The sequence below is a fragment of the Aethina tumida genome, chromosome 3, assembly GCF_024364675.1.
Source record: "Aethina tumida isolate Nest 87 chromosome 3, icAetTumi1.1, whole genome shotgun sequence".
NCBI lineage: Eukaryota > Metazoa > Arthropoda > Insecta > Coleoptera > Nitidulidae > Aethina > Aethina tumida.
Window position 1 is genome coordinate 28,874,294 of NC_065437.1, and position 27,964 is coordinate 28,902,257.

The 27,964-nt window shown below is 28.9% G+C and overlaps 2 protein-coding genes across 2 annotated transcripts in view; one reads left to right on the top strand and one right to left on the bottom strand.

Moving 5' to 3' along the window:
- LOC109607133 (microtubule-associated protein futsch) overlaps positions 1–27,964 on the bottom strand; it is a 155,697-nt gene that overhangs the window by 84,572 nt on the left and 43,161 nt on the right. The window lies entirely within an intron of this gene.
- On the top strand, positions 1,586–27,614 carry LOC109602072 (mucin-22). The gene is made up of 10 exons (XM_020018398.2): positions 1,586–1,838; positions 19,594–19,658; positions 22,567–25,259; positions 25,317–25,484; positions 25,539–25,778; positions 26,258–26,395; positions 26,447–26,575; positions 26,635–26,778; positions 26,841–27,071; positions 27,131–27,614. The coding sequence occupies exons 2-10, from the start codon at positions 19,631–19,633 to the stop codon at positions 27,182–27,184; spliced, it is 3,825 nt and encodes a 1,274-aa protein (XP_019873957.2). The 5' UTR covers positions 1,586–1,838; positions 19,594–19,630; the 3' UTR covers positions 27,185–27,614.

Sequence of the window (27,964 nt, forward strand, 5' to 3'; positions counted from 1 at the left end):
ATATTTTATTTACATATGCCTATTGGGAGATTAATAATTAATTAACAAATTTTATGATGTGTACTTTTTGTCTTTCAATATTTCAATATATATGATTACAAATTCAATATTTTATTCTATTAATAACTCAGAAAACTGTTTATGTTTATTTGTGATAATAAAATATAGTTTTTGAAAATCGATATATAGGAGTGGCTTGTTCTTCTCGATCATCAAACATAAATCCATTAGATTTCTTTTGTGGGGCTATTTAAAAGCTTAGTCTATGCAATCTAATAGATAATAGAGAAAACTTATTGGAAATGATTATTTTTTATTGGGTCAAAGTAAGGACTAACGTTGGGACATTCTGGAGGGTCCAAAAATCTACAATTCTTGGAGCTAAGGATAACATAAGAGTAAAAAGAAATCAAAACTGTACAAAAACTTTCGTCGATAAAAAATACCTATATTTAGTTTAAGGTTTATGCTGTTCAAAAATATTATTGTTGCTCTTTTATCATACAGGGTGTAACAAAAAGTAGCATTAATGTGTTAGAACTAGTTCGTCCCTAGGAAACTAAAATGTAATTTAAGGAGACTTACCTAGTTACCATCATATTAAAAAAATATTCAATTCCACTTAGTGCTTTAAAAGTTATTTAAAAACAAATGACTTCCGGGGGCCTTCATTATGGGATCGTATCTCCGTAAAGAAGATTGCCCACATATTCTGGGACACCTTGTATACATTTATATATTAATGTTTTTCTTATTTAATCTTAGTAATACTTCCTGACAATTTTTTAAAATAACTGTATTAAGAATGAAAAAATAAGAAGAGAAGTTGTCAAATGTATTTATTTAAAATCATTTGAAAACATGAAAGCAATTACTAAAATTTATTTTCTATAATAATATTAACAAAATAAATCAAATTTCTTTATTTAACTTGATTTTTAGATGATTTCAAATTTCGGTTCCTTAAGATGGCTGAACTATTCCTAAAAATGCAGATGGACTTCAATAACCCGAACTTTGACTGGTCAACAAAAAACTTACAGTTATCAAGATTTACTAGATAAACTACAAATTAAAAATGAATGTACCGGGTAGCCTTGAAAAAAATGTAGAAAATATTTTTGCCGTTCTAAGATTCATGTTTAATTCTACTGACTTATTAGAAAATTTTTTTATTATTTATCTTGAGAGTATTTATCATATATTATTATACTTTTCTTGCATTGTCTCTTAAAATAAAAAGGTGTCTCTCTTCTCAGTCATTTTCAATTTTAATTTAAGTTTAAAAATACAATTTATGATAAAAAATTATTGAGTCGGCAGCATATTTCTTGATATTTCGTAAATGTTATGCTTTATCTGCTCAACAAAACTGACATGTAACATTAAACCAAATAGAATTGTAAAGCTTTTAAAAATAAAAATGGCAATCAATTTACCGCACAGTGCAGCACTGTGATAAAAGAAGGAGGAGGTGCAGGCTCCAAACAAAAAAAATTCTATTCAATGTATGACGTAGCTTAGTAACACCGCTCACAACAAGCGATATCAAAAACCTGACTCATTCCGATCAGTTGTGCATAGACTGTGAACAGGTACGCTCGTGTTACCTTTCGTTCTGAACGTGGCCGTGTGCTGTCTACGAGATTTCGTTCCACACCAACATTGCTGCGGCCGTTTGCCCGAACAGTTTTATCATTTATCAGTGTGGTTTTTAATTGATTATTTTTCATTGATCAGTGTTATCAGTTTAGTTCGATAATTTGGTGCGTTGTCTTGATCACATTGTTTACCTCGATCGATTTATTGGTTACCCTTGAATCGAGATGTGTGTAATGGTGAGTTGATTTAGATCTAATGAGGATGCTGTGCACGTCTTAAAGCGAGACGATTTAACTAGGACAATTTAAAATATTGGTCTTTATTAAGTTGACCTGTAGTGTTTGACACCGTGCAGCATTAGAATTAACCAACTGTAGAATGGATGGAATAAGAGTCGCTCAGGTAAAACCACATGAAATGAAGAGGGAATGGAATGCGGTGTCGAAGTGACTATCACCTATTAAGGTTACCGTTTTGAAAATATACAAAGAAAATTATTTTACAATTACTATTTCTGTAATTATTAGTTAATGGATATCTATTAGAAAATTATGTTTGTAATTTACATGTTTGTATTTTATGTTGGACTGACAGCAAATCCTCTTAAGCATTGTAATGGGATTTAGTTGTATACTAGAATAATCCTGACATTGCGTGACAAAGTCTTGAATATCTTAGCGTCTACTGTAAAAATAGAAAATTTCTACGAACATACTAATTAGCAAAAGTTATATAAAAGATATATACAAATTTTTATTTTAAAAAGTAAGTACAATAATACATAATAATTGTTTAATTGTATAATTGAAACTATTTAATTTAATTAATTTATATAATTGTTGAGTACCTGTGTCTCCTTTTGTAACAAAATATCGTATAGGTGAACCTATTTTATTTATAATAAATCAATTATCATTTCATTATAAAGAAAAAGACAATTATTATGACAAAAATTATCTTAACATCTTTAGTATATTGCCTTTTGAAGTAAACAATGTCCTCCAAGTTCAAACTTCAAGAGGTTAGTCGCAGATTACAACTTGCAACTTCCACTAGATTCAGATGATGTTAAATGATGCTGCAAATCACTATACAACTTTCCAAATTATATTTTTGTCAGAAATAATAATTTAAGAACTGTCAAAACTATTTTAAACGTTATATTTCAAAAGTACCATTCAGTATCTTAGAACAATGGATTTTCATAGATAACCCTACAAATAGAACAAGAGAAATAACTAGACTCATTTTTTTGTCATGACTCAAGAGTAAAACTGAAAAGTTTGACTAAAATGTGGGTTGTTCAAACATTTTTAAACGACATCAAATCTGCATGACATTCGACGCCATTGTAATATATCTGGAGCCACCCACTCACATTCAATATTAATGTCGAGTTGTTTTATTCCAGTTTTCGTTGATCACTTTCAATTATTTTATGCTCCAATGTCAACCGTTCCACGAAATACAATATTCGTAACGGAGGCAATGGTGAAATGTTATTTCCGTCATCCTTGTGAAAGATGATATTAAATTTACATCCTTATTGAATCTGAATCCGACATACAAATTGAAAATGGAACAAAGCATCGTTAGTTTCTTTTTAGTTCCATGATAATAATGATTCCAATCATGAGTTTGATTAAGTGAAATTTTGCCGTCGTATTTTATGAAATATTGTCTGTTTTATTAGTTTCAATTATTTTCAATTTCAGTACACGGTAAAATATAAAGAAAGTATATACATGGGTCACAGTTAGTTATTATGTTGATGACCCAAAATATTGATATTTACCCAACTTCCTTTATTTAAAAGCTAATAACTGGTGTTCAGTTAAGTTTAATATTTTATTTTCGATTGAAGTATAAAGAATTAAGTATATAAATCAATTGTTTGAGTAAAATTTTGTAAAAGCTTTTATTTTTTAAATTCGGAAAGTTAAATTTTGAACATTTTGTTTTACATTAAAGACACTATCTTCTACGACACTAAAACCGTTGTAACATTTTTTCTTCCAATAATATTTTGATACTTCAAAGACTATTGTCCTTTTAGTTAAAAAGGTAGACTATCTCTCTTGTTTTTGAGATTTTTGATTTAAGATATATCATGTGAATTAAAATGGTATTTCTATTTATGGAACCTCATAATAACAAATTTGCTAGGCAACCATTAATTTCTGATAACCACTGACGGTTGTTATTCTGGTTTGTCAGAAAATGAGTGGTTACTTAGTAATTTTGTATATATACGCAACAGTGAAAATATATAAAGGATTAAAATAATAGTTTACTGGAAAATAAGATCTTATATTTTACTCGAATTTCAGTTATATAAATAAAGTAAGTTTGGCCCAATTTTTGCTTCCTAATTCTACTATGTAACTATGACCCATCATTAGACAAAGGACATTATATGTGTATTAAAGTCATAATTGACAATAACATGAAATTAAGTGTTAGTACACATATTAAGTGTATTAAGTGAATTTTTGTAAATATAAAATTTCATTCTTTATTGTTGGATTCTTAATTTCATCATGTTGATGATTTTATTTATAAGTTCTTATTAATTTCAATTGTTTCGTTTATGAATTTCTATGTAAAGCAATAGTGCATTCAATGTTTATTTAATTTTATGTTTTTATCTGCAATTAATTTAATATTTACCAAAGTAATAATAATTTCCAGAGAATTAAAAAAATCATTTTTATCGGTGAAATTTTTACAAGTATAAAAAAATAATTTTCTAATTTATTTTTAGATTCTTAATTTTCTGATTATGTTGATATTATCTATGATTTAGGAGGTTTACTGTCATATTTTACATATGACAGCAATCTAGAAATAATCTATGTGAAGAATATATAAGTTCTAATAATTGATAACCAAGAAAAATTGAGTCTTAGTCATTTTACTTTTATTTTTTATCAGTAGTTAATTGTGTAATTACCGAAGAAATTGTAATTCGACGTGATTGAAGAAAACGGTTTTGATTGGGTTAATTGGTAAAAAATTACTTCTTCATTTACTAGATTCTTAATTTCATGATGATGGTGATTTTATCCATAAGTTAGAAGGTGAAGTGAAATTTTACCATCATGTTTTATAAAAATTGGTCGTTAGTAATTTCAATTATTTAGAATTATTTAGATTGTATAATAGAAAATACAATAAAAAAATATTTTAATAATTGACAACAAAGTGAAATTGAGTATTAGTTCAATAAATGTTTGTTTTACTTATTTTTATCTGTAATTAATTGTGTAATTACCAAAGTAATAATAATTTTACGAGAATTAAAGAAAATTATTTTGAACCGGTGAAATTTTTGCAAATATAAAAAATATAATTTGTTCATTTATTGTTATTATAGATTCATAATGATGATATATAAAATATATCCATATTTTATAAAAATATGTCTTTGGCATTTCAAATATTTGAAATTTTAATGTATCTATACAGTATATGTAAAAAATATATGAAATTCTATAATTGACTACAAAATAAAATTGGGTGTTAGTGCAATAAACGTTTATTTTTTATCTGTAGTTAATTGTATAATTACCACAGTAATACTAATTTCACGAGAATTAAAGAAAATCATTTTGTTACGGTGAATTTTTTGCAAATCTAAAAGATTTCTTCATTTATTGTTATATTAACTGGGAAGTTTATTGAAAATGTTTTATTTGTATGGCAATAAATTATGTTTCATAAGAGAAAAAAATAATATTTAGTTTTACATAACTTGTTTTTTTTATATCTTACCATCTCCTTTGAGATTATTGGATATTTTTTTAATAAGTTACCAAAAATTAAAGATGTTTTTTTGCCTTCGGTCTTGGAACTACAATTAAAATGATGAATTAAACAATAACACTATAAAGTAAATATGTAGTCAAAACATTGGTATTTCACATAAGTTTGTGAAATTTAACACATACTACAGATTTTTTTTAAATCGAATGTGAATTTAAGGATATCTGTGAGACCTCGTTACCTATAAATTTTTAAATATTATTCCTATGAACTAATTCATAATTGGTTTTTTTTCATTTATAATAAAAGATCACAAGAATTTAGGAATTACAAATTCTTATAATATTATTTCATTAATAAATAAATGAGTCATTTATCTTATCAATTAACATTTTTCTTATTAATCCCATGATATCAGCAACATAATTTAATTTATATCTAGATATACTTCTATATCTATAATTTAGACACATACATTATGTTTAATATAAAAATAATTTCATGCTTAAACAATTAATTACATAAATTATATTCTGCACATACGGATAAGACTTGAATTACCTTATCGTTGTTTGACGCAAGTTTGTCTATGATTAGCAATAACCACTCCGTCAGCTATACAATAATGCTAGGCATCCTTTTACCATTTGCATTTTCTCACCATTTAGTAAAAGTTACATAATATGGCTCCTTGAAAAAATATATTATCTTGAACCAATAATTATACACTTAATACAAAACTGTCATTGTTATGTTAATTAAGATGCTACAAACATGAAACTCTATTGTTTTACTTTGGTAGTTACAAGATTTTTTAATTGGGTGGTATAACCGTTTGTGATATTGTTATTATACCAGTAATAGGTGTAATTTTATAACAAGGTACATCCTCAAAAAATAATTGAATTAAATTATTTTAATAAATTTATTAAACTTGTTATTCTACCTGCCTTAGCCATTTAATTGGAACTGACTGATCTTATTGGATATTTAAGGTCATTTGCCTTTCTACAAACCCATTCCGTTGCTTAAGAACATATATAAAACAACAATAAACTATAAATATCCGTTGATGTGCATAAAAACTAATGGATACCGATTTATGTCGTTATCAACTGTATTTATTTATACCTGACTTGATTATAGTTTTAAATAGAATTAATAAAAAAGCAGATAAACTTGCTTCATTAACGACATCCTTTCAAAACACTCAGAGTTGAATGAAATAATGTGTTCACTTAGGGAATTTTTCGTTTATTTACATTTGCCACCGTAAAAACATAATAAATAATTGCTGTTTTCTGTACATCATTAATTGTTTTTTGCTGATATTTCCACATTTTAATTATAGTTTAACTGTATAATATTTAATTGTGTCAAGAGTTATGACCACAGACAACATTTACCAGACAAGCAAATAATATTTACAAATGTCATATGAGACAATAGAAAAACTTCCCACACCTTGGCTTATTTCGGTACAAAACATATCTCTTTTGATTCGTATGAACACTGTTATTTGTAATACGAATAACTGTTGTTTTAACATTTAAAGTTTGTGGCTTTTGTATAGTAGTTATGTTACAATATTACAATAAATACCGTACCGACATAAGGTATAAAAATTGATCGCTGCTTGAATTTCTTTGAACAATTTTTTATCCCGTTAGATATTCATGCACCACACATTCGTCTTAATACGGTTTCGATGGATCATCTGCAAAAAAAGTGGCACAGTCTTTCAGATCTGATAAGTTCATGAACGGGGGTAATTGCAGAAGATGACAAATAATTATAGGAGTCTTGAATGGAATAAACTGATCACTTGAAGAAGTTTATTAATAATGTCTACAATTATTCTAACGTTTTCAAAAAATAAATAAATAAAATTATTTCCATAATTCCGGTAATTAAATATATAAATCATGTGTGTAAATTTATGGAAATAATAATCTAAATGAGTATTCATTTATGTTAATTATGATATTAGTTATTGAAAAAACATTCTAGTGTAAAAATATGTTAAATTGCTGATAAATACTGTGCGTATCTTGCTAATGACACTTGTTGCAGATAAGTTTACAGGAAAAATGATCATTAGTATCCATTTGTCCCATACATAGTATTTTTAATTGGCGACAATAAAAAGAATTACATTTTTCTGATAAAAATGCAGCTTAATTACTTATTATCAAATAATAACTGTAATAATAAGACCAAATTAATTTTTCTTAAATATAAATCATCATCATATTGTCCAATATTTTTTATAATTTGCTGATTATATAATTAATAAGTAATTAGGTAATTTAAGACTAATTTTTGATTTTCTTCTTATGGTTTATACACTTCTTTAATGATGATTACTTATACATTTACTCAGGTTAATCTACACTAAAATTAGAAACTTTGAATATGTATGGTTGTTAAATAAGGCATTACCTAATTTCTCTTATTTATAAATTTGGAAACTCGAAAAAAATTATTCTGTAGGTAGAAAATAGTTGAACTGTCAAAGAAAACATCTTCATTGATATATCTGCACATAATATTAAATATTCGTACGGTTAAGTCATCAGATTTGTTAAATCCGTGTTTTTAAGACAAGTTGCCAAAGTAGGTTACTATATTCCGTTATGTTGCCCACGCTTTGTATGTATCTTAAGCTAACATAAAAAGTCTTGTAAGTGAAAGCAAAATTGTGACTGTGGTTATTGCTATTGCATTGTTTCAATATATCACGTTGTACGCATTGAAAACAATTATTAAATTAAAATGAAATCCTTGAGTTGGAGACGATAAAATGTCCTGAATGGGTATATAATTAATAAAAAATCTGATAAATAAAGTACAATATGATATATCCACTTCGTTTATTACATGATATTTGTAGTTTTCCTCCTTACGTCGATTATACTGATACTATCTGATTTACTGGTATGTCACCCAACGAATCGATTCCTCCAGTTCGTCCGATCTTAAACATCGAATTGCGTGATAACCTGGATCCATATTACAAATACAAATTCTCCCAATGGGAGCTCGGCAATAACGTGACAAGTAAACGAAGTCAAGAGTTTGCAATGGCCTAAGGGAAAGTTAAGTGTTTCCGCTATTTGAAAAGGCCAGTGGCCAGCAGAGAGGTCGATTCGATAAATTACATTTCACATTAACAACCAGTTGCTAATTCCTCTATCGCACGAAAGGATTTCATTTAAAAATAACTATTTTGTTTTGAAATAGTACGACCAGTCGCTTAGTAACAATCTGTACGATCTTTTAGTACATAATGTCATGTATTGGTCTATGGCAATGCCAAACGTGTGATTGTATTTTTAGTCACTGTGTTTTATTTTGAAAGGTAACAATGGTCTACGTTTGTAACTAAGTGAACAATTCATCAATAACATATAAGAATTGATTCAGATTAAGTTATTTATATCTGTGAAATGTGATAAAGTTTATTATTATTACTATAGTTTTTTACTGCTTATTCGAGTTAACAATATTATGGACATTTTTAAATTAATTGAAGAATAAGTGTAACCAGAAAATTAGTAAGTAATAAATATTTTGTTTGATGCACAATGTTTTTAAGAAACACATTTTTTATGTTGAGTTTGGCTATAACTAAGTATTTCCAGAGTATATAGAACAAAAAATAATTTATGTACCCGGATAAAATTAGTGTAATTTTATAATTGTGAGTAAGTGAATAAGAAATGATAAAACTGAAGTAACTATTTACAAATGTTATAAATATTAATTCTGTGACTAGTATTTTAGTGTTTAGATCCTATTATGGACATTTTTTAATTAATTGGAGAAAATATAAGTAACCAGAAAATTCTACAACTAATATTATAGTAGTAAGTAAATTTTGTTTTATGTAGAATTATTTAAAAAAGGCAGTTTTTCATATGCAGATGGGTGTCTCAAATTGCTGGATTTGACTGTTACAAGTACCAGAGCAGACAGAGAACTCACGTATTCCGTAATTTGTGTAATTTTATAACTAAGGAGTGAATAAAGAATTCATCAATAATACATAAAAAACACTGATGAACTTAATCTTTTACTGTTTATTTATCTCAGCAATATTAAATTATCGACATTTCTAATTAATTGAAAAAATATGTAACCAGGAAATTTTACTATTAATATTAACTAATAAGTCATAAATATTTTATTTGATGTAGAACGTTTATGTGCAGTATTCTGAATGTTCTAAATTTGTTGATTTTGGCTGTTATCAGAGAAGGGTGAGTAAAACTGTGTCCGTATCATAATTTGTCTAATTTTATAACTAATAATTGAACAATTCATAAGAACTGATTAAATAATACAACTGAAATAGCTGTTATTATTTGTAAAATATGATAAATATTAATTCTGTGACTCTAGTATTTATTGCTTATTTATCTTAACAATATTACACATGGACACTTAAAAAGAAATTGAAAAAAAAATGTGTAATCAGAAAATTCTATAATTAAAATTAAATAAAAAGAAAAAAATATTTTGTTCGATGAAGAACACTTAATAAAATCAGTTTTTCATGTTCGATATACTGGATGTTCCAAAGTGGTTAATTTTGACTGTTATATAGTATTTTAACAGCCCAATTGTCAAATTTTATAACTAAGGTGTGTGTGTACGATTCATCAATAAAACATAAGAATTGATTAAATAACAAAACGGAAATATTTATTTTTATTTGTGAAATGTTATAAAGAATAATCCCTTAACTTTAGTCTCTTACTGTTTATTTATCTCAACAATATTACATATGGACACTTTTAAATTAATTGAATAAAATGTGAATGTCCAAAAAATTCTTCATCTGATATTAAACAGTAAGCAATAAATATTTTGTTTGATGTTGTTTTTATGGGTAATATACGGAGTGTCCTAAATTGATTCAAATTGACTGAGTATTTCCAGAGTAGATAGACAAAAATTGATCGAGTATCCAGAACGCTATTGGTCTAATTTTATAATAGAACCAAGGAGTTCTATCATCAATAATACATAAGAGTTTATTTATTTTAACAATATTACATTATGGACTTTATTTGAAACAACTACAACAAATTAAAATTTCGGAAATAATTAATCGTTCACAAAATATCGTAGAATATTTTGGATAAACTTGAGATAATTAATATTGTTATTGTTATGGAACTAATAATTTATTTATTTATATTTATATGTTTACATATTTATTTAAGATTTTTAAAAACCAAATTGGATATTCGTAAAAGTTTGAAATTATTACTAAATTTCAAATAAATTATTAATTAACATTGTTAATACTTTTCCATATATCGTAGCTTTAATAAAATACTATTTTCTATGTGTTCCAAAGTCGAAAATATCTCAAAATTTACAAGAAAATATCTATAAGAAAATAGATAAAACTATAAGAAAAAACATTTAAATCAGTTTTTGTAACAGGGTAACGGGCCCTGTACTTTGAAATAATGGTTTCAAGAAAATGGTTTTGTGTGCAACGACATTGCATTATGCATTTGAGAAAATTAAGAAACATTACAGTAATGTATGCATTTATGTTTTAATTCATATGAATTGCGATACGCTCTCTAATGAATTTCAAAAACGAATTGCAATTTAATTTTATTGTTATGAAAGTATAATACTTTTTTGTGACGACTTAATATAAAATGGTTTATTTTTAGCAGCTTTAATTAATTAGTTTTTGTTTGACTTGTATTAAATTAAAGATAATTTCCATTCACACCTGTTCGATAAGCGCATATGTAATTTAATTAAAATCAAACCAGTAACCTAGAAATCTAACAGACAATAAAATAAGTTTACTTTTATTGCAGAAGTGTTTCCGTGTACAATTTTACTTAGACGTGTGAACTTGCTGATTAGCACGTAAAGATAACAACCTGCAAAATCCTCTTCATCCGATCCATTAAGGCTACTTGTAAACTACTACTAGACTTTATCATGTTTCGCAACGGATAAATGGAAATACATATTGCAATAAAATTTTTACTTTCAACGCATATTCCAAATAGAAGAAAGTGATTTTTCATGTCTTACAACAATGTCAATTTCTAATTCGCTGTTATACAAGTCACCTTTTGCATAAACATTATACCACAATTTACAGCAAGGCAGTGAAGAAAAACATTTTGGTTTGTTTGCTGTTTAATATTATCTAATTTTAAATACATTTCGAAGAGCATTAACGGAAGTGTTACTGCACTGCTGCAACTGCAGGTCTGTATTATACTCAACTAATCACCAGGAACTGATACAACATCATGATGTTTGAAATTTAATGATACTTTTTATTACATTTTTTCCATTATAATGATTTACTATTAATAAAATTGGCAGAATATCAAATTTATGGTTATTGGAAATGGGCTTTTGTTCTAGTTAAAACGCAATTTGTTTACCAGTTTTACGATTTTAATTTGCGTAGTCTCAGCACGTGTACAATACATTATATGAAAATTGTATGTTTGCATCTAAAATGAACTGTATCCCAATTTAAGATTCTAGGTTAATTTTGGTAACCATCCTTGAGTTTAATTAAACATTGCTTCATGTATAATTTCAAGTTTAGACGTATTAATTAGTGATAAAAATCCATTTATTAACTAAAGGCTTGATATAATCTCTAAAAATTTCCGGCCGAGGAAAATAAATAAATATAAAATATATTGGTAGCCTTAAAGATTCGCTTTTGTACACTTGTAACAGCACAATTTATATGTCAAAATTTACATAAATCATCTCATTTTTAATTATAACCTGTTTTAAGTTTTTTTTTTAATCCATATTTGTTATTTGTAAATGAAAACTGACGTTTGATGTTAAAATATTTAAGTTATTTAAAAATGGAAAGGAAACTGAATTCCAAGAATAGCCTGAGTTGTAAGTGGAGAATGACTTAAATAATTTCTTTATAAAATATGCATAACCTGAGTGAGACTATAAACGTTTATGTCTACTTTTACAATTTATGAAAATTGGAATAACGTCAACAATAAAAGTTTTTGAATAAATTATAAAATAAATAATTTAAACAAATTATATTCGTTTCATAACCTATTGCAAAACGCAAAACGAGAATTTTGCATCAAATTTCGATAAATAAAAATTTAGCACATCCCATGCCTTGATAGATTCAAGATAAAGCTGCTCATTTCTGTAATTGTTATTTTCAATACTTTACTCTTCGTGAAAGTGTTACAAAAGTAGTTTTCATTTGCTGGCTATTGTAAGAACGTTGTAATGCAGAGAAATTGATGTTTTTACCACGAACAACAGTAACACATTGGCACATTGTATGAATATCAGATTTGCGTATTAATTGGGCAACACCAAATAATTTTATTGGTTGTGAAGTACGTTTCTAAATTGGTGTTACAAGAAATTGTTTATCGCAAGCTCCTTCATAACATTAAAGAGTTCAATTAGGAATAATAATCTCAAGGATGTTCCATTACTTACCAGGTCGTAAAGCAATAATTTTAATAAAACTCATGAACAGTGAAACCTTATTATTTGTGACATTAGTCTTGACCTAATTTATTTTTTCGATCTATTATCTCTGATACCACAGATTGAATTTATCTGCTGATAAGTGGGAAATTTAAGTTGGTGAAGAAAATGTATGTGTTACGGTTTACGATTTATACTTGGTTGCTGTAAATAGACCGAGGATAAGACAATTTCACTTCTATTGAAATGAAAATGTTACTAAAAGAGTAATTATTTATAAAGATTGTAATTAAACTTTTAGTTTTGCATGCGAAGATTCTTTTCAATGGAAATAAAATACTTTCAAGGTTTCAATTTTTATTTGGAATTTCTATATTAGTACAATTTTAAGGAGACACGGTACCGACAGTAAATCAAACAAGTCACCATATTAATGGTGAAAATTAATAGCATTTAAAGAACCACAAAAGTTTACAGTAAAAAAACTTTTTTATGTATTATTGTTTGATGAACAATAATTAAACAAAGTATAGTTTCTTGAAAACTTTAGTTTTATGGATAACTAAGAGGCATGTCTGACTTTTTATTTATTATTTACAATGAAGAACTTCGAGATGATAGTTTATGCATTAGTAGAAATATCAAGGATTTCTTTATATTTTCTATTGTTGTTAAAGTAGTATATTAATATTTATTTCTGTTTTAAAGTGTATAAAAGAATTTATTTGTTGAAAATAAATTTTATGAAGGTTTCACATCAAGAGCTATATATAGCTACAACAATAAATAAATAAAAAACATTAAAATGATACAAAATAAACATAAATAAGCTTCAATTAATGGATATATCTTCTTGCAAATAAGTTGAGGTATGTCAGGGAGTGCCAGTCTAATGCATAGAAGGAAGGCTTGAATATGATGAGGAAAAAAAACTAAACTTGTTATTAAGAGGAACGAATTGTAAGAAAACGTGACTGGTCAAGGCGTACAACATTTATACTGAATAATACCATTTCGAAGAACAACTCACAGCTCAATATTAAATATTCCACAATGAATATTCAGCGGAAAGTTATTGGTTGTTTGGCAAGTGAATCGCACGATATAAAGGTCATGATTTATATTTTTATAGTGGACCGTTGTGTGACTGAGTAAAGGTCTCAAATTATCATCATTTGCTGTTTGTAGTCCATTGTATTTAGTTTTATATTGTAATACTTGCTATAAGCATTTTGTGTAAAATAATTTATTAATTATGAACCAGCTAGAGAAAAATACTTTCCAAATTGATTAGTCAGAGTTGCCCACGTAATTGGTATTCATTGTTGAATTTAGGTTGGATCGTTGACAGAGATATTTGCATTAGACGTAAATAAATATTTGTGTATACGGCTGTTAACAACCGCGTTGTGAACTTTTAATCACATTGATTGAATATTAACACAGTCAATCCAAACCGTCTCACGATAAATCTTGTTGGTCATTTCAGTAATTTCGGTTGTGACTAATTCTGGTAACAAATGCAAATCATTCTTTTGAAACACTTAATGTTGGCCAATTGTCGAAAGGCATGATAGTTCTTTGTTACAATTTGTGTTATAGACATTTAAACTAGGTACTTCGCCTCGTATTGCAAAAGGTTATCTCCATCACGGATCTGGCGGATACTTCGGTATTCTTTCATTGTACGTGCACTCCCTCGGAATAACAAAACGCAAGATTCGTAGGTAGGGCCATTGTATCTTGCAAAAGGTCATTTGCATTCAAATTTGATACGTGAAGGAATAAATTAATATGTATAAGATAGGGCCGATCCTACATGTGCTTGTCTTGTGTCGCTGCAATTGACATTTCCTGCATTGGATGTCTCACATCTGAATAAATAACGTGGAATTTCGTTGTCGAAGCAAAAATATTTACAATTGTATTTATTATTCTGTTGTTTATTCAATTCTGTTCGTGGCCCGTCTGCAACAGTCTGGCCAAAATTACACACGAGAAGCACTTGTTAACTACTGCATAGAACACGGTTGTACATAATTAATTAGACCGCTTTATTACATTGTCTAAGTTTACACAGTGGCATATTTCACAAGAAAAATCGCAACAATACTAAGTCCCACAGACAATAATGCCAGCGAAAGTGACGTAACAGCATAATTAGTTAATTGTCGCGTCTAATTATATAATTCTTTCATAATGAAAAATACTTAGTCGACTTATTCTTCCGTGGACGTCACCCAAAAACGCGTTGATACAGTTTTAATGGATCAATAATCATTTTGTTGTTATTGAATATCTGCCGCCCTTATGTAATGTTTGGATAGACAACCGCAAAGTTGGTTGTTATGTGTATCAAAACGGAAGAGGCACTCGATAAAATGTTATGGTCAACTCAAAATAGGTTTATTTTCGCTTCAGAATTCGTAGAAGTAACAGTGTTGTGAACTAAGTTTATCGATTTGCGATTATACAAACAAGGTAAATGTTTGTCAAAATTCTTAACTTAATTTGCGATAGTTTGTGCATATTTATAAAACTGTATGTTGTTATAGTATTTACTAGCACTGTTTTGCCCGTTTGACCATTTTATTAGCACTATTAAAATTTTTTAAACAATGCCTATTATGATTTCCCATTAAATAAATATAAATTTAATGTTTAGAAATGGTATGACGCATGTATATTAATATTTATGGGCAATATTGTGTATTTTATAATATGGAATTTAATTGAACATAATAATTGTAAAAAAACATTTTCAGTATTTTTATTAGAAAACCATGTTTATTAGATGAAATGATATAATACCAAAAATATACAATGTTTCAAAAGTAAATAAAAATATTTTAGGAGTCAATTCTTGGGTTCATTAAAAAAAGAACAAGTTTTAAAACCTTTTTTTTATAATATCTATGATACCGCCGTGTGGAATTTGAACTACATATTTTTAAACAAAAGTATTGTAAGCGATTTTCTCATAATAAAAATTGTTTTTATAATTCTTATTCACTTATGAGAAGATTTGATTTTTTTTCCACCCTTGGTTAGTATAGTAGCTGTGTAACAAATTTTATTAAAATATCTAGAGTGGCGTCATAAATATTATAAAAGAGGTACTTTTTGAAAATTATGCTCAAAATATAAGACGTTTAAGAAGTACATTCCTATCAATGTTTTTCTTAAAATAAAATGGGTTTTCTTTCTTACTTTTCAGAAACTATAAGTTTTCAATATAATATTAAATAGGCTAAAGGAGTAAATAAGAACACTTTTTATTAGATGATTTCATTTTTTCAACTAGAATACTCTAATCTAAATAAAAATCTTAACTTTATAATTCCAAATTAAAATTCCTCAACATACACAGTGTCAAAGCGGAACAACTCCGTAAAATTTGTATTTTTTGTCCGATTTTGATTTATTTTTTCATGAAAATATGTACAAAATGTCACATTTTTTTGGCACAAAATCGAAAAATACAGGGTAATTCTTCAGACATGAAAATTAAAGAAATCATATTGGAATATTGACAAATACTATACCCTTAAGTATAGTATTAATATATTGTATTATACTATATATGATTATTAATTTTCCTACAGAATTATGAATATGCATATTTTTTATGGAATTTCAAAAGGTGCTTAATCCAGTGGTCTACTTAGGTTTTATATAAAAAATTTTAAGAAATCTCATATTTCATGCTTAAAACATTAATTACCCTGTAAGTTTTGGTTTTGGGCCAAAAATGTGTCAATATAGATATATTTCCATGATTCACAATTGGAAAAAAGTTTGTTAAAATCAGATAAAAAATACACATTCAAAAAATTTAGTATTATGGTATATATTTTTTTATTTAAACTAAATTAAAGTAAAAAATATTTGTCAAATTTAAAATATAAACGTAAAAATATATAAATGATAAATAATTTTAATAAAAACTGTGTCCTCCTGTAGGATATTGATAAAATAAGGTGGTTAAAAGCATTTTGTGGTATCTGAATTCATTCTAAATACAAGACTTTTCTTCTTTGAAACATTTTCGGATTTAAGTTCCGTTGATGATTGTACAGGCCAGGGTATTATTATGCCACCTTTATATGTAAACATTTCCTGGACATGTCTAAGAAGTATTGAATTTCCATATCCTTTTGAAACTATTGTTCCATGTGAATCGAAACACTCACCCAATTATGTTCAACCTGCTTTTAAAAATCTTTATACCATTCCAATCTTACCCCTCGTTTGTCTCCAGAGGTGGGCATCATTTTGGACTGAATGTAGATTGGTTTTATGTAATCTGACTGATATTCCGACTAACGACTGTAATTCAGTTACTAACTTAGTAGTTTTAAGATGAGGTCTTCGAGCAATTAATGACAAATATCTATCGTGAATTGTTGTTGTACAGGAGTTTGATGCTGTTCAGCCGGACTACCAGTTTCTCTTCATATCTCTCTCTGGGAAACATTAAATATTTCCTCTACGTCAATTTGTCTTATGCCACCTTAAAATTATACCATCGATTCATTTCTTCTAAAGCTAAACGAATGTTTTCATGGAAAACACAATAATCTTGATATAACAGTCCGGTAGGATGACGTAAATTGAAATAAATCGTAAATGTTTGAATGGGTTATGCATACTTATTTACATTTTTATAATACGAGGCATGGATTTTTATACATAAGAACTTCGCAGTACAATACAACAATAAGAACATTTTTAAAACGTTAGAAATATGTAATATTCGCAACAAAAAATAAATTTGAGAAATGTATCTGAGTTTTTATAAAATATACTTATAAAAATATTTATTATTAATTTTAATTTAATTAAAAGTGTTGAATGAAGGAAGATTCATATCCTCTATTCCAGTCAAATAGACGAGAGTTTTATTCCAAGAGAAATGTGGGACCAATGACATGTTAAGAAACGTCAATTCTTGTATGAATGTTTTGGTTGAATAAATGAAATCTTTCATTGCTAAACAAATCCTTCTAATTACCCCAGAAGGTCAAACACATTGGAAAACGTAACTAATTAATGACTAAAACCACGTTAATCAATTCAATGAAATGATTTTCAACGTCTAAACGCAACTGTTAAACGCGGTTAAATAATCTGCAAACTTGTCACCTACATCCATTTATGGTATGGCAAGAATGTTAAAAAAGTAGAACGCGATTCACGAGACTGCATTGGAAAACGATGTTAACATTCATTGTTTTTATCGCTGTTGGTTTGATTTATCGTATGGTAAAGGTTGGAAAATTAAATTAAAAACACAATATTTAATTAAATAGTGCTATTTACATATTGTTTATTAACATTCGGGAATCCTAGACTCCCAGTAACAACATCCTACCCGACAAATTTCCAAATCACACCACAATAATTAAGTACTGGCACCAAAAATAGGAATTTTTCTAGTCAAATTCGGTTCTTGGCAATGCGTAACATTTTCTCCAAACCAATTAGGTTGAACGAAATCAGATCCTAGAAAAGTGTCACATACGCACTAACATAATCAATTGGCAAACGTGATATGCTCACGTTGCGCATTATTTTAATCGATTAATTCCAATAACAATACGCAGTGTACATATAAATTATGTTGCCTCGGGCCATTCCTGATCATAATGTCCCCGCATTCCAATGTAAATCTGATACGTAGAACATAAGAACGAACGAAAGTGACAGCGCTTTAACATTGAAACGTACACGGGGTTAGGTGCTACGCATCAATCGAGGGTCCAAAAGCACGAGGTGGTACCGGCTCTTGTGCATGGTGATCACGTTTGTTACCAATGCGCCGTCGGCCTTCGGCGAACAGTTTGACCAATATTTGATCTTGAAATTACGTTTTGTACATCCGCGTGCGGGAGTGGGCCAACGGTTGTTCTGCAACCGGTTTCTGGGTTCTATATTGGTGTTCAGGCTGTACGCTTTAAATGTCCGCAACTTATCTATAAATTTAACGGCGACCGTCCACCGAACTGGCGAAAGAGTTTATGATGTCATCAATATGGATTATCTGCATACGTGATGTTCCCATGAAATGCAGTTTTATACGTTTTTGCCTCAAGAACTGCATAAATGACACCATTTTCTAATTAATGTAATAGGAACGTAATATACGAAATGAATATGAATTAGACTTGCTTATTGCTTAATATTATCTCAGTTTATACGGCTTTCTATTTGTGAATTCATTTTAATATTCAAAAAGGTCTGAACACAACTATTTCAAATTTTGCCGTCTATCATTGAATTTTTCATCCTGTATTTTGACTGTTACGTTGTTGAAGAACTACAATTGCCCCACAGTGGCCTCAGAAATTATAGGTCCATTCACACGAAGTAGTACCGTAAGCTGCCTTTGATGTATACAAAAAATTGTCAAAATTCATAGGAACAGTAATTTTAATGATTTCCTGCAGACATATTTTAAATAATTATTTAGTCTTAAAGTTTTCCAGCTAAAGTATTAATAACTAATAATTATCTAAATTTATGTGCTAAATTTGAATTTATAATGAATATTATATTTACAATTTACAAGTTTTTTTTGTCGACTATTATGAGCATCCATTCAAAAGTCATTGGTCATTCCTATTACGTTGTTTTTGGTATTTTGATTGCACAACTATTTCGGTGGTTCCTCGAATGAAGCAACATGCATTTTTTTTATTTTGAACGAAGTACTATTTTTCTGTTTTTCTGTTTCAGATAATCAACTAAAATCCAACGCAACAATGCCAACATTATGGGTTTCACGCTTCGATTAATTCTAGGTACGGATTGATATTATTTATCCATTTGTATTAACTCAAATAAAAAACATTAACTTTCACAAACTAATATATGTGATTATATGTACAGTTCAGATTCCGGTTGGTAACAAATGTACTTATTTCATCTCATAATGCACTCCGCAAATTATTTTGGTAACCAACCGGGAAATGTTGCAAAATAATTTTTCGCTAAATTTATTTTATCTAGTGTAACATAAGTAGTCCGGTGCTTTTTATAACTGTGCTTTTTTTTAATTATCCCACATATTGCACGTTGTCGAGTATTTTGTTATGATTATACGTACCGTTTTTACATTATTGTCGTTAACTAGGTATGAAGGACATTAAACAAACTCGAAATTAGTATTACTGTAAATATTTTATTTGGAATTGGTTTTACAATGGGCTCAATACTACATTGATATACTCCAATTAACAATTTAAATAATTGATTTTGCTGCACCATTTTGTTTTCAAGCAACGGAAGCTGTTATCCGGAATAATAAAACCTTTAAAACGCTTAATGAAAATGTACTCAGTAATTTGCTTATATCGGATTTACAAAGACATATTTATGTAATATTTATGTAAAATATGTATTTGTCGGAAACCATTAGTTTCAGGAAGCCCCAAAGTTCTCTAATTAGAGTTTAATGGAACATTAACTTCCTTAAAGCATTCATCTTTATGTAATATTCCATATTTTGAGACACAATTTATTATATGTTGTCTTAATATAATAAAGGTATTAAAGTCAACGTTCTTTTATCTTTTTATCAAGGTGGTAAAATATTTACGTGGAAAGTAAATTGGCTTAATTTTAATTAGTTAGTTGAGCCAATATAATTTGGCAGAATGAATTGCTAATTATCAGATAAAATATTTTTATCGCACTTTTAACTATAAGTTACTACATATATGACAATCACCTCGTGTTCCACTCGAAACAACAAATAATTAAACTGTTAGTAGATGTCATAATCAACTAGTAGTTTTTATTTGCTTGCTTATAAACTCACGTGTTGTGTTGTGATAATAGCGAAAAGTCAAGGCGATTTATGTTGGGTGTTATTAGGTGCAGTTTGTTGGCCTTTTCATTTCTTTGTAACACTATTTTCGGACTTCCTGAGCCTCAGGGTTGAAATGTCCTCGTCCACTGAAGTTGCTCAACATTGTATTAATTTCTGCGTATTGTTTCCTGCCGAAGTGGATTTGTTTGCTCTGGAGTACAGGCACAAAACTGAAATTCATTGAATAAATTTTCGTTTTCATATGAAATTAGCACAGTTTCATTAGCATAGTTTACACGACGATGTGTTTGTTTTGATGTTTACACTTGGTCGAGCAAACTTTTACTTTCGGTGCGTTTAAAATCTGAGGAAAAAATACACAATACGCCATTGTTTCAATTTAAGACATTAATCTGAAACAGTTAAGTGATGCACCGCACGTATTTTCGTAATTGTGTTTCCACTAATTGACTTTTATGCTACGGTTAAGGCTGGTTATGGTCCACCTACACAGAATAATGCCGGCACAGCCAAAGAAATGCAAATGCAGCACACTTCCTATTTTGTGATTTACTGCGAATGGGAGTAGCGTGAACAATTTTTTAGCTATGTCTGGTTGTTGTTTTATGGGTTGTTAAACTCCTATTCTAACTAAAATTTGACTGCTCAATGATGCGATGCATCATCATCAAACCCAATGATGTATCAATAATCAAAGAATTGATATCAAAGCCATTTAAGAAAAACTATAAAATTGTAACCACAATTTATTTTAACAACTTTATGTTATTCATATTTTTTATTTCAAATTTTACACGACCATGAATTTTTAACTGCTTCTTAGAATGGATCTTAAAAAATAAACCGTTACAAGTGTGATTCTCTCTCAGGTAGTTTGACAAAAACAGTAAATAAATTTAGTCATTTATTTAGTACCGAACTGTAAAAACTAACTAAATTTTATTTTTGGTGTCGAATTGCATATTGAGACTTGTAAATCTTGATATGTAATTTTAACAAGAAGATTACATTCAAGATGTCAGGTCTGATTGTATGATTGATGTCACACCAAATTTAAATAGATTAAATTTAAACACAAAAGGTGAATTATATGATTAATTTTAAGTACGTTGTTTCCAATTGCGTCACTTAATTGTATTGTTTATTGTTAGTGTATTATTTAATGACATGGAAAATTTATAAGTTTTCACTGTATTAAATGTATTTTTATGAATTTCAAATTCTCTCCAGGATCACTGATCTGAGACTTAATTAAGACATTAACCCGTAGCTGGCAAGATAAAATGACGCGGTGAATTGTTTTGAAAAACTAATTATTTTTGCTATACGAACCATAGTGATTAATTCGTTTTTCACCGTTAAGTGCACCAGTGCGTTGTATGTGCATAACTGTCTCCCTGAAGTGTGAATTCATTTTTTTAATTACTTGTTAAGTACACTTGCAAAATATATAATTACTTGTTTATAATGAAGGCTTTAATATGCATACTAGTAACAGATCTACAGCATCTTAACATATTCTCGTCATATCCTTCAAATATTGTTTCGAAATTACCAAATTTTTAATTGCATTTTACACAAGATGTTTAAAAAATAGTTTCCACATATACATATGTATTGCCAAGGTGCATATTGGCTTAATAAGGTTAACTTAGTTGTAACCATTTACAGCAATATTTAAAATAAGGTCGAATTAGTCATCCGTTATTCAAATGCTTATAAAAACATTTTATTTATTCTTGCCACTCACCTGATCGTGAAAATACATATTAAGTAATTCTCATGTTTCACTGTAAATTAACACTAGAGATGAGATAAAACATATTAAATTTCATCATCATAAACATATTTATTTGAATAATTATTTTTTGTTGCAGGGAGTTTCCTTATATTTCAAGTATGTGGTTTCCCCGGGGACGCATACGTAAGAAATATTCGAGAAACAAATATTAACAATACAACCGACAAACAAGATGTAGATGTTACGGAAGCTAACATACTTGACCAAAATTTTGGCAAAAGAGTAACTAGCGATGTAAATAATAATATCAAACCAAAGACTGATGTAAATTTAAATAATGTAAATATTAGTGATATTCACATAGAAAGAAAATTAACTTTAAATGATCTTGAAACTGTCCCAAAAAACGTAACGTCAGTCAAACTTGAAAAGTCGGAGTCTTACAGAAAAAGTGAACCGAACTTCTTTGACGTTACGACGACCACTGGAGCAAAGAATGTGATCAAAAACAACATAGTCAAATCAGAAGAACCAACATCAAAAGAAAATAAAGACAATGTAATAAAAGCTGAAAGTTCAGAAAGTAAAGAGGTAACGAGGGAAGATAACGCCAGATCTATAGATGTGGACGTAGATAAATTCGTATCACCCGAATTCCATAACATAAATAATGTTTATACCGTTCCGGTGTCTTCTGATACAGAAAAATACGTTGACCATGAGTTCGATCGCAAAACTGAAACATCAGTTGTCAAAGACCATTTAAAGGACACTGTTTTTAACATAGATCTCACAACTCCAAAAACTGAATTTTTTGATAACAAATATAAGGAAGCAGTGGAAAGTGTTAATCAAAAACTGGAACATTTGGATTCTCCAGAGTATTCGGATACCAAAGAAGAAATTAACATTGAAAAATTAATTGAAAAAAGCAATAACAATGCCAACTCAACTTTAAATTATACCAAAATAAAAAATATTGTAAATAACAATGTTGGTAATAAAACACGTACTCATAATGATCTATCAGTAGAAGAAGGCACCAATATATATTTCGAGTCTTCATTCAACAAAACCGACGTTATTGAAGAACCCAATGAAAAATTAAACAAGATTATACATGAACCCATTAAAAATGTAAACGAATCTTTATCTAATACAGTTGTGAAAGATTCTAGTAAGGAAGAAACTATTGACGTTACAACTGAAAAAGTAGTAATTTTGACTACGAGAAAACCAGTAACGTTAACTAAACCACCAACAAATAGAAATATCAGCCACATTTTAAGTAACAAAATTGAGACTGACACAGTGAAAAAGGCTAACCTTCTACCAAGTACGTCATCACAAGAAGAATCCGACTATGAACCACCAGTAACTGTAGCAGCAATAAATGTTACTAAGCGAGGCTCAGTAAAATATATTGATTCCTTAACAACTACCACACCAATCCCCACAACAACAAAATCTCAAAGGCAAATATCTAGGAACAAAATTAATGATCAAAGTAAATTTAACAAAACTATCGAACAAGTTGCCCAAGAAAATCAAGTAATTCCACTCCACACTTCCAGTGAAGATCAAACAGTTACCGAGTCTATTACAACAGAAGTGCGTGTGAAACCTGATGATTCGCCTAAAACTACTTCTCTGAATGTAATTTTAACAACCATAAAACCCCCTATAAATACTTTCAAAACATTACAAACTACTCAAGCTGTATCTTCTGAAACAACAACAATTAAAAACGATGACTTTTTGACAACTGTAACACCAAAAACTATTGAAGCTGTGTCGTTTATTAACGAGGCAACCACATATAAAACTACGGACAGAAACGAAGTAACTACAGAGATAGTAAGTGAAATTACTACCGAAGCATACATAAAAGAGAACGTTACTACAGATTTACCTTCTACCGAATCAGATTCTCCCATTTTTACAACAAATACTTCTCTTCGCAAAGAGATTGAAAGCAAAACGGATCCTTCAAGCGCCGCAACTACAAGTGAACCAGTTGAAATATCATCAAGAATTCGCGACACAACGAATATACCTGAAGATTTGACTACAAGTACCCTGACTGTACCAACCACTGAGTCTGAAACGGAGGAAACAACAAAACCCGCAGATGTCAAACGGTTTACTAAAGAAAATACGGATTTATTCACTACAGAGCTGCCCATTACAGAAATTTCAACTATTCCAGACACTACGTCTGAACCAGTTATAACAACGACAGAAAAAACTACTGCGGAAATTACTACAGGTATATCAACCGAAGATATAACCACAGATGCTACAACAATTGCTTCAACAAATGAAGGAACGGAAATTATTAAAAATGTATCAGACAACGCGGATTTGAAATTAGATACAACTACAATTCATAGTACTTCCACCAGTACATCAACATTTTCTAGTGTATCTGAAATGACTCCTACTGTAGCATCAACTTCTACAACTATTAGTACTGCCGCTACCACCAGTGAGCACGTTGCTAGCAATGAAATTCATATAAGTACAAATCATCCTGAAATTCCAGTAACAGATCATTTTTCCACCACTGAAATAATATATATCCACATTGAAAATGATACAATACTACGGCCAGAAACAAATGATTCTGGATATAATTATCCAACTCCTGAAATCATTAAGCCAGATTTGAGAAATTTAAATAATACTACTGCTACAACGGAAGAAAACAGCACTGGAGTTACAGAAGAAAACAATATGGGAGATCCAGATGACAACAAAGGAACCATTGCTGCCATTGTTATATCTTCAGTTGGAGGAGTATGCTTGATAGTACTAGCTGGATTATTGGTGAGTCAGAAAATGTAATATATCTAATAATGTTTTGTTATATACTTTATTTTGTAGTACATCATGAGGAAAAGACAGAAACGATTTAACTACGGTCAAAGATGCACACCAGTCAGTCTGGATGATTACAGTATGGACAACGTTTCCGCCTACAATAGCGTAAGAAGGAAGGGAGGTGCCAGAGCCTCGAAAAGATCTTATGGAAATCCTGCCTTTGATGATCCGGTACGATACCAAAGATATATTTCAATTTTTATTTCTAATTTCTATTTCGTCTAGGTGGCTGTGACACATCCATTAAACTTCCCCGCACTGGCCAAGTTTGCTTCAAATTTGGAAGATATCAAGGCAGAATACGAAGAAATACCCCAAATAACAGCGAGAACTTCAGAGCTGCCTGAAGGATGCGAGACCAAAAACAGATACGCTAATGTTATACCGCTTCCGGAGACCAGGGTATTCCTGAACGTCATCGAAGGTTACCCAAACAGTGATTATATAAATGCAAACTATGTTACGGTGAGCACATACATCGCAATTAAACCTAAAATAATAAAAAAGACATCGCAATATCAGACAGTTATGTAATGTTTACGTGCCGACGAATACGCCATAAAAAATAATGGAAATTCACAAATTAATTGCACGTGGAATTATTTTATTTTTTAATATAATAATATTTGGGATTCACTGTAAACGAATATTTTTATTGAAATGGTTTTTGAAATAAAAAACCTGTATTTTAGACAAGATTTTATAATAACTATATAGGTGTAAGTAAGGCTGGAACTCTTAGCCCAAAGCTAATTTCTAATTAAAGAAACCAGTTTTTTAGTCGTTTGACAACAAACCATATTGTGTTATGTATTATCTAAATTCTACCTCCAAAGTTTTTTGACGAAAACTGACTTTTTGTAAATTTTATTATTGTATATTATTTATGTTATGTAAGTCTTAAATATTTTAGGAATATTAATTATTTGTTATATGAATTTCAGGGTCCTAAAAATACTAAAGGGTATTATATTGCATGTCAAGGCCCCATGCAAAACACCATTGATGATTTCTGGAGAATGGTGTGGGAACAACAATCCAAAGTAATTTTAATGATAACTCAACTTTTTGAAAATGGAATTGTAAGTTTCTTCGTAAAAAATGTAATAGATTTTACATTGAAAATTTTATAGGAAAAATGCGTGGATTATCTGCCTCCATCAGAAGTATTAGATTGTCACCGACTGTTCGGTGACTTCCAAGTTACTCTCAAGAAGCGCGAGGTTAAAGATAAATATATAATTTCATCTCTACAACTAAAGGTAAAATTTTTCTAGTAATAGTGGAATTGGTTATTGTCATAACAATGACTATTTTTCAGAACATGGTATCAAATAGTTGGAGAGAAGTTACTCATTTCTGGTACTTAGGTTGGCCAGAAAAAGGAATACCTTCAGAGGCTAACTCCATTATAGCTTTCTTAATTGAAGCTAGAAGCTACATGAAATCGTCAACAATAGATAAGGTAACCTATAAATAATAAATAATACTAATATATTATATCCACATTATTTTAATTAATTTTAGAAGAATGGTGTGAATGGAATTACTAATGGATCGGCAGGAATCGATGTAAATCCTGTCGTAGTGCACTGTAGTCCTGGAACAGGGCGTACAGGTGTAGTGATAGCTTGTGATATTGCTATTAGGGAGTTTGAGAAGACTCGTTTGGTAGACATACCAAGGATAGTGTACAGAATAAGACGTGATCGTGCTAGTTCAGTACAAAGTAGAGAACAATATCAGTTTATTTACAAGGTAAAAAAAATACTCTTATCGACTTGAATAATCAAATTAATCATAATTATTATTTTTAGGTTGTTAGTTTGTATGCTGCTAAATTAACTGGTGGAGCCCTAGAAGAAATTTGAAAATAATAAGCTGGAGTATTATTTATATTTAATTGTGATATAATTTGGAAACAATTTATTTAATCGTTTTTGTTACAATCAACAGTATATATGTCTATGAATTATTGTATGTATATAGGTATTAATATATTTTGTATATATAGGTCCAGAAGAGCTCTCTAAATGATTCAATTAGTAGTGCACATAATTATATTTTATTGTATAATAAATATGTGTACTTACATTTACCAATTGAGATGTAATAGTAGGAATATTGCTGTATCAGTATAGTAAGGAAAATGTTAATGCATGTAAAGTAATTAAAAAATTAAACAAACAATATACAGATATGGCGGTATATAGATTTGTATTAAAGATATATGTAGAGATTTATTTTGTTATAATTTTTATGTAAATCTTATATTATAATGAAATATATATTTTAAGATTATTGGTAGTTTTATTAAACAAAAATAAGTAACAATTGCTTTTTAATTAATATTGAAATATATGAAAATCTTTTGTTACTTATCTGATGCAATATCTTTAGCTGCAACTCAAGGGTAATGAGATGTTACATATTGATATCTGTTACTGTGTAATACATATAACTCTTCAGGCTTTCTATTTTGTGTTTACAAAATTATTCAATTTCAAGTTTAGAAACATGATTAACAAAAATGTTTTAATACTTTGTCATATAAAAAGAAGAAGGAATTCATAGTAGTAGTAGTTCAAATATTTTATTGCATAATTCTGCGCTGCAATCAGCAATGAACCTTTGGATGAATTTTTTTATTC